Genomic DNA, 13,879 nt, shown 5'->3' with positions numbered 1-13,879 from the left:
GGAGATATATCAAAGGCATCAGCTCTTCTTCAACCTCAACTGGATCCGTTTCCAGTTGAATGCTGCAACACAAACGAAGGACATAACCTCTGTCCTCTTTTGACTAATGCCAAGTATCATACACCCATGAAGGCGTCGTGTAGTTCTGTGCTCAAGGCTGCTAGAAACAAACAAGAGGCACTCAGGGTACTCGAAGAAATGTAGTGCTCCTATTGCCATATGAAACCCTGAAAGTGGCTCGAAAGGCAGGTTGACATGGCTGAATGGAGCAGAATTGGCTGCAGTGAAAAAGTAAATGAGATTGTGTCCTTTGGTATTTATAGGTTGCTTCTGTAACAGCTCCTGTGTTGCTCTCTAAATGAGTTGCGTGACCTTATCGCCGGTATTGACAGCTGAGTGTTGGTGGAGGAAAAATGGCTGCGTCTTCTTCCTCTTGGCCTTTCCAAGTGACAGGCGTGTCACAGATAAAATGTAGAATATCTTTAGCAGTTAATTATGGTTCCTGACCTTTTTAACTCCCTGTCACAGGTTACATATGCCAGAGCAAAGAGTGACGTTCGCTTCTTATATTGCTTAATTTGAATCTTTTTTTTAGAGGCTGTAAAAATATCCATCATTTCAGAACACAAAAATAAAGTTAATCCTACACATGTATTATCTGTGTAGCCAAAATATAAGGATATATCCTGTTCTTCTGTGCCACAGAGCTTCATTGTAGTCCAGAAACTGAGACAGTGAGACACACCGTTGCACTGGATGACATGTTCCCTCATTACAGTGAACACAGTCACTCCCTAAAAACTCGGTGAGGCACCGCCCTTGGGTAATATACCAACTTTTTAGGGAGTCTCGAACACACAGTCACTGTAGTGTATTTTGAGGCAAACCACATACAGTGTTCTGATGTCAGAAATACTCACTAGCTCATAAAATGTGTAATTATCTGCAGCTGAAAATAGTCCTCAACAAATGCTTATTCACTCCCGTTCGAGTGACGTTTGCTAAAAGCTGCAGTGGTTACAGCTGTTTTAGGAAATGACTAGCCTGAGAGATGGAAGTTTAAAACATTGTTGGTTTTTGGTCTTTTTATGGGATTTATTGCCAAGAAGTCAAATAGAATAATGATGACGTTATCCTTTAATCAGCTCGCAGCCCTTTCAGATTTATTTTGCTACTCCTTGGGTGCCCAGTGTTGGGAGCAACTTCATCACATATCAATATGTTTTTCTGTAGAGCAATGGAAAAAGTAACTCTAAAGGAAAAACTTGAACATTGAATAGATATTTTAAAGTTTGGATTGTGATAAGAATATAACAGCAGACTCACATTTAGCTGTTTTTCTGGCTCCAAAACTTGAATCTGTTTACCAAACACCCTCCACAAATTAAAAACAATACTCTTGCATATTTTCTGAAACAGTGAAAATCCATTTAACCTTTTCATTTAGATTGAATCGTTAAATGTTCTATATATTTTTCTTCTTGTTTTCATAGCACCACCAAGGGCTAGAAGACATCAGCCCCACTGAAGAGGTGACGGATACGGAGGATAACGAAGAGGAGGACCTGGGTGTCCTGGACGACCAGCGGAGCATCATTCTCCACCTGCTCTCCCAGCTCAAACTGGGAATGGACCTCACACGGGTAAGGCACTGACTTTTAAATTAGAACTACAAAAAGAGACTGTATGGACTCTGTACAGAGACTGATGTTTAGTAAATGGGATGTTTTTAGTGTGTTATTTTTGAGGTAATTGTTGTTTTCTGAGCCGTTCAACTCTTTGGGTTTCTTAGGTGGTGTTGCCTACTTTCATTTTGGAAAAGCGATCACTACTGGAGATGTACGCCAACTTCATGGCCCACCCTGACATGTTCCTGTCGATCACAGCTGGGGCGACAGCCGAGGACCGAATAGTCCGTTTCGTCGAGTACTACCTGACCGCCTTCCACGAGGGGCGGAAAGGCGCCGTGGCCAAGAAGCCCTACAACCCCGTGCTGGGGGAGACCTTCCACTGTTCCTGGGAAGTGCCTCGGGACAAAGTCAAACCTTTGGTCAGATCGAACCAGGGGTCCTCCTGGGAGTCAAGCAGGAGCCCCAACAACACGCAGCAGGACGATGATTCACCAGGACCAGGACCAGGAGGCTGCTACAGGGTCCGGTTTGTGGCCGAGCAGGTGTCCCATCATCCGCCGGTGTCTGGGTTTTACTGTGAGTGCCGGGAGAAGAGCATGTGCGTCAACGCCCACGTGTGGACCAAGAGCAAGTTCATGGGGATGTCTATAGGAGTGTCCATGGTGGGAGAAGGTGAGTCAGTCTACAACATATATCACACTTTCCCCCGTTCACTCACTTCAGTTTGAACTTTTCTTCCTTTCCTTTTTCTTTACTGAACAAGGTGAAGTTCTCATTGAGATTTTCTTTTTCAAGAGATATCTGGCCAACGAATGCAGCACAACAACATGATGATATAAATAAATTGTCACACACAACACAACACAACAGTGGTAGAAGAAGTACTGAGACGCCTTATTTAAGTAAACATAGTTCTGTTTTTAAAAGTTTGTATTAATGTATTATCAGGAAAATGTGCTTTAAGTATCAAAAGTAGAAGTACTCGTGTATAATGCCCCTTTTCAGAGTGTTATATACTATATATATAATATAATATATTATATGTTTATCACACTAATTGAGTGCCATATAAACGTTAGGTAGTTAACGAATAAGTACAAGAAGACTTACGCTGCCTATGTTATGAATGTTCATTTTATACACACTCTGAATCCGTAACATGCGTGTGTTTTTTCGCGGTAGCCCGTTTACCGTATGCATCACTTTCATCATCATCAGTTTTTCGGCCCTGAACAGTGAAAAATATATCAATAACATAACAATGGTAGCTAGTAACATACTTATTGCATAATGTTTTGAACACATGATTCACATGATGCAACGCCGCAGCCTTTACTGTTGGATCAGAGCTCGGTTTAGCTGGTTCAGGTGTGTTAGAGCAGAGAGAAGAGGAGCAGGTAGAGGAGGTCTGGAGTTAGGAATCCAGAGTCTATGCTATGGGCTATGATAAATATAAATAATGACACTTTATTTAAAAGATTTCTGAATCTGCTGCTCTATTGATTTACAGAATAGGATTTTACAGGGCAAACATTGCCAGAAGATGTTTTGTGGGTTTTTAATTGAAAAGACTGATCTTCTTGTGTTGCTGCTGTGCACACGGGACTACTTGGCTTAATAATCCAGCTTTGTCTTGACATATTGTTGACGTATTGTCTTACAATGATGACTTTCATATTCTGTTTACTGATTTAAGATGGAACTTTATTTATATTGCACTGCAACATCCAGCATATTTTATATTTAATATTTTAAAGGTGCCATATGCCGCTTTATAAATACGGTAAATAGCAGAAACTATTAAGACATGTTGCTAAGTTTTATGTATTTATTTGACCTTTATTTAAACAGGGTGTCAGCGTGTCAGCATACACGCTCTTTTACAGCAACGCCCTGTTAACAGTTAAATGAAATTGCTAAAACAAAGTAATAAGGACGGACAATTAATTAAAACAGAAATCCGACAGTGTACGGATTCAGTGAAAGCAGCAGCTGAACACTATATAAATAGTGTTCAACTTGCCTTTGTAATTATGATTAATGAAAAAGCTGTTCATGCCTGAATTAATGTTGTATATTAGTTGAAAAAACTTCAAAATTATGCAATAAAAAAAAAGTAACTCCTCTACTGAAGTGAAAGACACTTAACACACTGTGATATTTGCTTGACAATACTACAAACTACGGTCCCAAAAATGACCTTTGAGTTGAATTAACACGTCTTTCAGTCTCCAAAATTAAAACAAGAACACTGCCCTTTAAATACAGCTCACCTTTTGTAACATAAATTAGTTATACTTGTTTTTAAGAAGGCTCTTGTGTCAGCTGAATAACAGAAACACCCTGAAAATTGCACTTTTAAGACTAAGATGGTCACAGCGTCCTGTCCTGACGTCTCCCATGGCAATCAATAAGCCAGTCCTCTCCGTCAGCAGCACCATTACACCATGTACAGTCGGCTGTTGGGGATGAGTCACCCTGAGCGGAGACGCAGGAAGTCCTTGAGCCCGATCGACTGAATCTGGATACATGAACCGATTCAGTCAGACATCACTGTACCTCTGACCACCTGTCGGCAGGTTACATAACGCAGCGGTTCATCATCATGTGTTGAGGCTGACGCTGCCTATCAGAGAACACGGTGACCCTCACCCCAGGTACTATTGATTGCTGAATAGCAGTTGATACTGTATTTTTATGAATGGCTCAGACTTCACTGATTGGCAGTGAGTCAGCAGCAGAAAGGGAACAGAGGTACAGCAGCTGATGCAGGCAGTTTTTGACTCAGCTGGATTTTGATTGGACCTGTACGACAGTGTGATGAGTGCAGTGCGTTGCTCAGGTTTGCCTCTGGCGCTGTAAGGATGGATGTTTTAACCATCACAGGCTTCCTGTACACTTCTCAGCTTTACTGTGTCTTAAAATAGGATGACATACCAGTAGAATGATTATTAACTACACCAATCTGAGATTTGTTGCATGGATATTACTTTGAACCAGCGCTTGTTGTTCATTTTCTGATGGCATGTGTTTATTAGTGAGCTGTAGAGGTGCTGGTAGGAGGATTTTGTTAACATTGGACAGAGCCAGGTCAGCTGTTTCCCTGTTTCCAGTCTTTGTGCTAAGCTATGTTAGCCGGCTTCTAGTGGAAGCTTCATTTATCATACAGACATGAGAGTCGTATCAATCCTCTCATCAAACTAACTATTGCTTTGCAAATTATTTTACTTTCTTAACTGCATGTAGGGAATACTATACATGTATTTCACAGTTACAGTTGCTAGTTTCTTTGATTTTACATACAGAACATGTGATTAACTTATGAAATATGATGTGCTATTATAGATTGCATACCCACACAGGTGTTTTCAGTTATTGTGACTTATCTGACTTACTCAGGTTATACTAATAAGAATGATAAAGTAACAAAACTAACAGGAGAAGGAGAGAGATCAAACCCAGTTTGTCCACGTCTTGATAAAAGGTTGTTTATTTGACATAGAGCAGCTGAAGTCCTGAAAATGTATTTATTTTTTTAAAATTTAGATAAAAAAACATCCAAAAAACATCTTTCAGGACTTTTGGAGCTATGTGAATTAAAACTCCTATAGGTGCTATTCTACATAATAAATACTTGATACTAGTACATTTAACTTATAAAACTCCTGTACTTTTACTCAGGTAGGATTATGAATTTTACTTGTGATAGTATTTTTTACACTGTGGGATTTCTACTTTCACTAATAAGCAAAGGGACTTCTGAATACTCCGTCCACCCAACCCGTTCTCATTCCCAGGGCGTCAAATACAGAGGCTTTGTCACGGCCGTTGGTGTTTTGTACCGCTGCACAAGGCACCCTTTAGTGCCAGTATGAAACTCACCAGGTGTTCCGTTAACTATAATGTAAACCCATCCGTGGCAACAGTAAACGCTCCGAGAAAGTGTGGTGACGTAGTATGAAGAGAGAAAAAAAAACAACACCGGGTGGGCGGGAGGGGAAATGGATGGATCCAACAAACACAAAACTTTCATCCAAGAGACCGCTATATCGTGCATCACTTTACAATCAGCTGTTCTCCCGTGTTCACAGCGCTCATTGTCATTTTCACTGCAAAAACATATCAGGTTCAAGCCCAACCGTCTAGTTCTTTCGTAAACCTAACTACAGTGGTTTTGTTGCCTAAACCTAAAGTGATGCCAAGACTAACTATAGTGGTTTTGATGCCGAACATTAAGTGACACCAAGGGGTGGGACAAAGCGGCGGTATGTGACGAGTTGGGATGAGAACGTGTTGGTCCACCACAGGCTTTCCATGTGTTAGAGCTTACAGACTGATCTACCATTAATCATACATGTGACACAGACAGCAGACCTCTTCAATGCTGATTAGTTAATCAGCATTGTACTCATCTTCACATGAGAGCAAACCTATTCACAACCACATAATGGCTACAGGCCATTGTTGTGACCACGATGATGCCACATAGTTTACCCCTTGTAGGCATTTTGCAGTGAAGCGCAGCTGCACAAGTGATCTATTGTAAACATGTGGTTATGATATAAGAACTGAAAGCTATTCATGGACATGTGAGTTGTTGTTTATGACAAAATAAATCCACTTACAGGCTGATCATGAGCGTTAAGTATAATAGCCTCTCTTATGGACCGGAGAGATGTAAACACAAACTGCCTAAAGGAGATATCAACTGGTTTAGATAATGTTCTTCCCAGCAGGAGTTAATTGTGCTGAGTATTTCACATTATATGTAATAGAAAACAATTATTGCTGGCTCCAATCAGGTTAAATAATGGAACCGTTATTACTGCCTATACACACAGGGCGTGAAAACTCCAGCAAACTGTGCTTAACTTTGTTTAATCACAACATTAATTAAGATTGCTGATTTAATGGGAGCTTTATTTCTCACATAATAACAGTATACAAGAGCACCATAAAGTGCCGAGTCATTACATCTAATTTAATGTTCATGTGGAATATTTAGTTTCTGCGTACCTGTTTCTCTACACTGCCTGCTGTGTTTTACAAGTGCATAATGAAAATCATTGACTGGCAATAACATAACTGGCTTGGAGAAAAACCTCTACATATCAGCCCCATAGATTGAATTAGTGTTAATCACTCCAACATTTGATTATGCATTTTTTTCAAAGAGAGGCAGTGTGCAGGGAAACTAGCTGGCTCGACATACCTGCGGAGAGAATGTCCGTCAAATTGTTACTGAACCACATTTGAGTTATTAGTTTTTCTTCTCAATGTTATGGTAAATGGACTTATATAGTGCTTTTCTAGTCTTCCGACCACTCAAAGCACTTTACACTACATGTCAGCATTCACCCACTGATGGTAGAGGCTGCTAAGGTGCCAACTTTGCCCATCAGGATCTAACCTAAATACTCATTCACACACCAATGGCTATGCCTTCGGGAGCAATTTGGGGTTAAGTGTCTTGCTCAAGGACACATCAACATGTGACCTGGAGCAGCCGGGGATCGAACCGCCGACCTTCCGATTGGTGGACAACCTGCTCTACCCTCTGAGCCACAGCCGCCTTGTGTCATACACACAATATCTTTTACAAACGAGAAGATTTTATCTGTTTTCTAGTCTATTTTTGTGCATTTGTGTTCCCATCATGCATCTGAAGATTGACTTTAAAGGGGAATTACGCCCATTTTCAAAAATTCATACAAAATATTAGTAAACATGAACAACTCTCTCCCAAATCCAAAAACTAGAGTGCTAAAACTCAGATTTGTGATGTCATAGGGTATAAAGTGTGGAACTGCTCCATAGATAATGAATGGGAGAGATGTTGTAGATGACACTGAGAGCATCCAGGGGAATGATCTGAGTATTATGGGAACATTTTCTGTTTCACAACTGAGATCACTACGGTAGAATAAAGCTCATTTGGGTATAAAAAAAGAAAACAAACATTCTGTGGGTCCATAAAAATCAGTCTCCCGTTCGTCTATGGAGCAGCTCCAGGCTTTATACCCTATGACAGCACAAGTTGGAGACTTACTTCTCTGGTTTTTGGCTTTGAGAGAGAGGAGCTCATGTTCACAAATAACATATTGGAATTCTTAGTTTGGGTGGTGTTCACCTTTAACCCCTCTTTCTGTTTTCTCCTCTCAGGTGTCCTTTGTCTACTGGAGCACGACGAGGAGTACGTCTTCACGTTGCCCTGTGCCTACGCCCGCTCCATCCTCACCGTGCCCTGGGTGGAGCTGGGGGGCAAAGTCTCCATCAACTGTGTCAAAAGCGGCTACTCTGCCACCGTCACCTTTCACACCAAGCCTTTCTATGGAGGGAAAGTACACAGGTAAGTGTTTCTGAGGATCTCCTTCTTTCTTCTTGCCTGCCTTTATACACTCCATCTCACTTTGACAGCAAACGTTGCATGCTGGTTCATCTTTTCCTTTATTTTTATCGATTTAGAAAATGGTCTGATGTGACAGTGGCTTTGTGCTCCACACTATGATTAGAATTATAAATGTGGCATTTGTTGGCCACTTATTATATATTGCATATCAGTAAATCCTTTATTCGCCCATTTGATTTTTTTCTGTAGATTTTACGAGTTAAAAATCATAGTATATTTTGTCACAAAAAAAGTCAACGTATAAAATTTCCTAAAAAGTCAGACAGGCAGACAAGAAAAATTCCTAACAAAAAAAATCCCTGATTGACTCCCTCAGAGTGACGGCAGAGGTCAAACACAACCCGACCAACACCATTGTGTGCAAAGCTCAGGGCGAGTGGAACGGCACGCTGGAGTTCACTTACAGCAGCGGGGAAACCAAAGTGATCGACACGGCCAAACTGCCAGTCACCAGGAAGAAGCTGCGGCCTGTGGAGAAACAGGGGAGGACAGAATCCAGGTGAAGAAATTCATTACCACCAAATTAATGGCATATTCTAAATAGGTCCCGGTAGTGCCAGATATAAGCCACATTAATCGCTTATCATTTTAATTGTGTGTTTTACCTGCTTGTAGGCGGTTATGGCAACATGTCACCAAGTCGCTGAAGGAAGGGAACATCGACGAGGCCACGGAGCACAAACACAGGCTGGAGGAGCGACAGAGAGGAGAACAGAGGCAGAGATCAGCTGATAACAAACCCTGGACACCCAAATACTTCACTAAAGAGGTACAGTGGAGGGAGCAAAACTTCTTGGAGCAACACTGTGATATAAGGCAGCAGGGTGGCATGATCTTCAAACTGCCCTTCAATCTTTAGTCAGCCAGGCTGCATCTGAAATCATCTCCTATTTACTATATAGTACACTATATTTACTAATTTTTACAGTTAAACAATACACTACGAGATGATTCTGAAAACATTTGTGGCGAGAAATAGGCATTACAGTAACAGAATATTGATTCGTATTTGATCAGTGCTGCCTAGTTTGACCGTTTGATCGGAGTCTGTGAGTGATTTGTGACTCCAGCTCGGCTCCGATTGGTTGTTTTCCTCCGGTCTGTGAGGGAGGCAGAGGCACATCATTTTTTCAGATTATTTGTTTCATGCACTACTGTCAGGATATAGTGACCATTTTATAAAAATAACTTTTTTGAATCATATTTTTCACCCTAATTACAAACAACATCAAGATCTTTCATTTTCCTTCCTCACACCTGCAGGGAGAAGGTTGGATCTACAACAGCCCACTGTGGAAGTCCACCTGACAGCAGAACAGCACTCTCCTCTGATGGACAATAACGGAGATCCTTCCTCTCCACACTGGAGGTCAGAGGTCAGGAGGTCAAGCGAAGAGAGCCGAGTCCTCCGGAGAACCTTCAGACCTGAGCTACAGACTCACAGAGCGACACTGTGGAGATACAAACAGGAAATCAAGCAAAGGTGCCAAAGCGATCTCCACTGTTATAACCCAGATGGTGGTTGGAGCTCTTGGGGACAAAAAGTAAATTTTTATATACAGTTAATAGTATTACTATTCAAAGTAGAGTATTTCTATTTTTCACCTTGCCAAGGCCTTTTTTGCACACGCACAGTAATGAAGTTTGCCACTGGTGTTTATTTGTTTTTATAATCAATACGTTTTTCTCAGACATTGTCAATGTTTGGTTCCAAGCTTTTAGTTTGTAACGCAGCGTTAGAATGAATCGATAGACGTTCCCTGTAACACATTATACTGTAGCTGTAAATGAGTTGTTTATAAAAGCACTTTTACCATAGAAATAAATTTAATATTTTATATCTACAGGCTTTTACCACTCAGGGTGGTCTCTCTGAGAGCTTTACAGGTTAATAAGAAACACCTAACCACATTTAAAGGGACTGTTTGTAACTTTTTAAGCGTATAAATGTAGCGGGTCGCCACACATGCCCGTTCGCGTGTGGCCGGAGCCTCGTCTCCGCTGCCTGCTTACCTTCACTCAGACAGAGTGCGCGTTCTCGCGTACTCGCTCCACCTCTACTAGACGTGAACGCGCGCTCACTCCACACTGCACTAGAATATCTAATGAATATAGAGTAGACGTTTGTGCAGAAATAAATGCTGCAGCTCCTCCAGACCAACAGAGGTTTTCCGTGTCTTGTGAAGTGACGAGGCTCCTCAACGAGTTACGTTATCGTCTCGTTATCGACCGGGTGCCGGTGTCTTCGGCTGCCGGCTGCGGTCGGGAGGCGATAACGTAACTTGTTGAGGAGCCCCGCTGCTGAAGCCTGCGCTGAGCAGGAAAAGCCAACACTAGGATCAGCATTGATTCATGGAGAGACCTTCATCTGGTCAGCTAACATTACTGCCAAGCAGCTGAAATATAGAGTGATGTTGTGCTTTTAACTGACGTGTGTCGCCTCACTGTGTTGAGCGATGCTCGTTCATGTCTATTTAGAGCGAGCAAGCGCGAGCTCGACGCTGACTTTCGTTGATTTCACGGCCACAAGTGTCGCTGTTAACAAGCATTTCTGAAAGTTACAAATAGTCCCTTTAAAATGAGATATAAATTAAGAGTTAAAGAAATGTATGTGTTAGTATATATCTTATTAGTCAGTACATTACAAGTGAGCTACTAGAAAGTAAAGGTCCTGATTGTTTTGTCTGCACTATGAATGTATCTGGGCACATTTTAATAGTATGCTACTTTTCCATCTTGTACTGTTACACATGCTTTTTGTGATTTTTCATTTTTGCCACGTCGCTCCATTTAAAGTATTTCATCCATTGAGTGAGACGCCCTCTGCATTACGGACACTTTCCATTACTACCTCTCTTATTTAGCTATTCCAGCCATTAGGCACTTTTTCTTCCAAAACAAAAAAAGAAAAAAAGAAAAGAGAGAACGCTGGTTTGTTTGTGGCAAAATGCTCCTGGGTCCTCTAATCTCTTTTTGTTATCGGTGCCCTGAAGATGGTACTTGTGTAATTAGGCAGCCCGTGCCTCCCGAAGTTAATACTTCTCCTTAGGTCGCCCGTGGTGATGAATATGGATGAGGAGGCTTGCAGAAACACACAATCGTGTTGTCACATCTGGGGTTCGCTGGAAGGTTGCCTCTGTGAAGATGAGAGGATAATCTAGCAGAATAACAATCGCTGGCAGCTGGCAGCCTGTTGGAGAGAAACAGGAGATGTATTGGGGTCATAATACTGTGGTACTACGACTACTCACATTCTGTCATGTTTGACGGACTACGTGGTCAATTTATCAAACTGAATGGCTTTCCTAAACAAAGTAAAGCAGATATTAAACGAGCAATTAACAGTTTATCCACTTCACTTGTTCTTCACTGACAATTTCTTTTTTTTTTTTATGGCCTTACATTTTTTTTTTCTCACTGCTTGCTCTTTCAGTTTCAATATAATAGTATAAGTATTTTGAAACCAGGTGAATTTACCAGATGCCTATTTGTAGCTTATGTCATGACAGTATAGATAACAAACCTGCAACCATTTAGAAATACTGTTTAATGACACTCGCCTTACATGAAACAAACTCTTTTATATATATCTATATTCAAAAGGATTCACTGAAGTAGAGAGTGACTGGATAAAGGAGGGATTGTCCATTAATAAAGACCTTCTACTTTTTTTTAATTAAACATGTCTTCTCATGAATGTACATCTGTTCTAATGTCCTGCAACCACGTTGATTAATCATAAAGTGTAAACCGCTACTCCTCATTCACTGCTCTGGTAGAGGACCTGTGAAACATCTTCATCTGTCACAACATCTACAAATCAAAGCAGGAACTTTGTTTGAGATCATTTTGTTGTAATAAATGTGCCATGGTAATCATGGACTCGCTCTGTGGCCCCGATATGGAATATCTAACAATTAAACAGATAGTTATATATTTAGTATATGGTGACTTTTCGCCACCAGTAGATAACCAACCACCGTATGTTTACATACGCTAACATGCTAAACATTACATAGCATATTTTGGCATTTTACCGTGATAACATCAGCATGCTAAACAACAGAAAGTGAATATCCGATCTGTACATGCTAAATGTGACGAGCTAAAAGTTAGCCTACTTACTCACCAACTTAAGTTCATTATCATCCATCCATCCATTTTCTTCAGCTTATCCAGGGCCGGGTTGTGGGGCAGCAGGTTTAGCGGGGTATTCAAGGCGTCGCTCTACCCAGCAACGTTTTCCAGCCCTTCCTGAGGGAACCCGAGGTGTTCCCAGGCAAGACCAGATATATAATCTCTCCAGCGTGTTCTGGGTCTAACCCCAGGGCCTCTTACCAGTTGGACGTGCCCGGAAAACCTCTAAAGAGAGGCATCCTGATCAGATACCTGAACCACCTCAGCTGGCCCCTTTTCAAGGTTAAGGAGCAGCAGCTCTACCAGTCACCCTGAGAAGGAAACTCATTTCGGCCGCTCATATTCGCGATCTCATTCTTTCAGTCACTACCCAGAGCTCATGACCATCGGTCCTCACCTGGGAACATAGATGGACTGGTAAATTGAGAGCTTTGCCTGGCGGCTCAGCTTTCTCTTCACCACAACAGCCCGATACATCGCCTGCATAACTGCTGACGCTGCACCAGACCGCATGTCCATCAGGCTCCATTTTTACCGTCACTCGTGAACAAGAACCCCAAATGCTTTAACTCCCTCGCTTGGGGCAGTAACTCACTCCCAAACCCGGAGCCGCCAGAGAACCATGGCCTCAGACTTGGAGGTACCGCCTCTCATCCCGACCGCTTCACGCTCAGCTGCAAACCGCCCCCAGTGCGTGCTCACAGTCTGATGGAGCCAACAGAACCACATCATCTGCAAAAAGCAGGGACGCAATTCTGAGGTTCCCCAAACCGGACACTCTGCTCTCCCCGGCTGCACTTTGAGATCCTGTCCATGAACTTCACAAACAGGATCGGTGAGAAGGGACAACCCTGGCGGAGGCCAACACCCACCGGAAACGTGTTTGACTTTGTGCCGAGTATACGGACGCAGCTCTCACTTTGGTTATAAAAGGACCAGGTGGCTCATAGCAACGGTATCTCATATACCCCTAATACACCCCACAGGACTCCCTGGGGGACACAGTCGAACGCCTTCTCCAAGTCCACAAAACACATGTAGACTGGATGAGCAAACTCCCACGACCCCTCTGACAGCCCTGCGAGGGTACAGAGCTGGTCCACTGTTCCACGGCCAGGACGGGATCTGCATTGCTCCTCTTGGATCCGAGGTTCCACAATCAGTCAGAGCCTCCTTTCCAGCACCGTAGAATAAAGTTTCCCAGGGAGGCTTAGAAGTGTGATACCCCGATAGTTGGAGCACAAACCTCCAAGTCCCCCTTTTTAAAAAAGGGAACCACCACCCCGGTCTGCCACTCAACAGGTACTGTCCCCGACCTCCACGTGACACTGAAGAGGCGTGTCAGCCGAGACAGTGTCCAGAGCCTTCAGCATCTCAGGGTAAATCTCATCCACCCCTGGTGCCGAGGAGCTTTTTGACTACCTCAGCCAGGTATATGGACAAGTCTTCCTCCGAGACTTCAAACTCTACCTCCTCCACAGAGGACGTGCTGGTCGGGTTCAGGAGTTCCTCAAAGTGCTCTTTCCACCACTCGACAATATCCCCAGTCCAGGACCGCAGTTCTCCTCCTCTGCTGAACACCGTCTGAGTCAAACCCTGCTTTCCTTTTCCGAGTAGTCTTAAGGTTTGCCAGAACTTCCTTGAGGCCAACCAAAAGTCCTTTATCATATTCTCCCTGAACTCCTCCCACACCGTTATAGAC

The 13,879-nt window shown here is 42.5% G+C and overlaps 1 protein-coding gene across 1 annotated transcript in view; it reads left to right on the top strand.

The window, feature by feature from the left end:
* The window catches only part of osbpl10a (oxysterol binding protein-like 10a), a 78,316-nt gene extending 66,595 nt beyond the window's left edge, over window positions 1-11,721 (top strand). Inside the window, exons 8-13 of the mRNA XM_074613958.1 lie at window positions 1,494-1,643; window positions 1,793-2,303; window positions 7,794-7,980; window positions 8,357-8,539; window positions 8,656-8,809; window positions 9,304-11,721. Of these exons, the coding sequence (XP_074470059.1) occupies window positions 1,494-1,643; window positions 1,793-2,303; window positions 7,794-7,980; window positions 8,357-8,539; window positions 8,656-8,809; window positions 9,304-9,348 (1,230 nt within the window). The 3' untranslated portion in view covers window positions 9,349-11,721. The remainder of the gene's footprint in view (window positions 1-1,493; window positions 1,644-1,792; window positions 2,304-7,793; window positions 7,981-8,356; window positions 8,540-8,655; window positions 8,810-9,303) is intronic.
* The last annotated feature ends 2,158 nt before the right edge of the window (window positions 11,722-13,879 follow it).

Source organism: Sebastes fasciatus, chromosome 17 (genome assembly GCF_043250625.1).
Source record: "Sebastes fasciatus isolate fSebFas1 chromosome 17, fSebFas1.pri, whole genome shotgun sequence".
NCBI classification, from domain to species: domain Eukaryota; kingdom Metazoa; phylum Chordata; class Actinopteri; order Perciformes; family Sebastidae; genus Sebastes; species Sebastes fasciatus.
The sequence above is the reverse complement of the archived record's forward strand: the minus strand, read 5'-3'. Positions and strand labels throughout refer to the sequence as shown.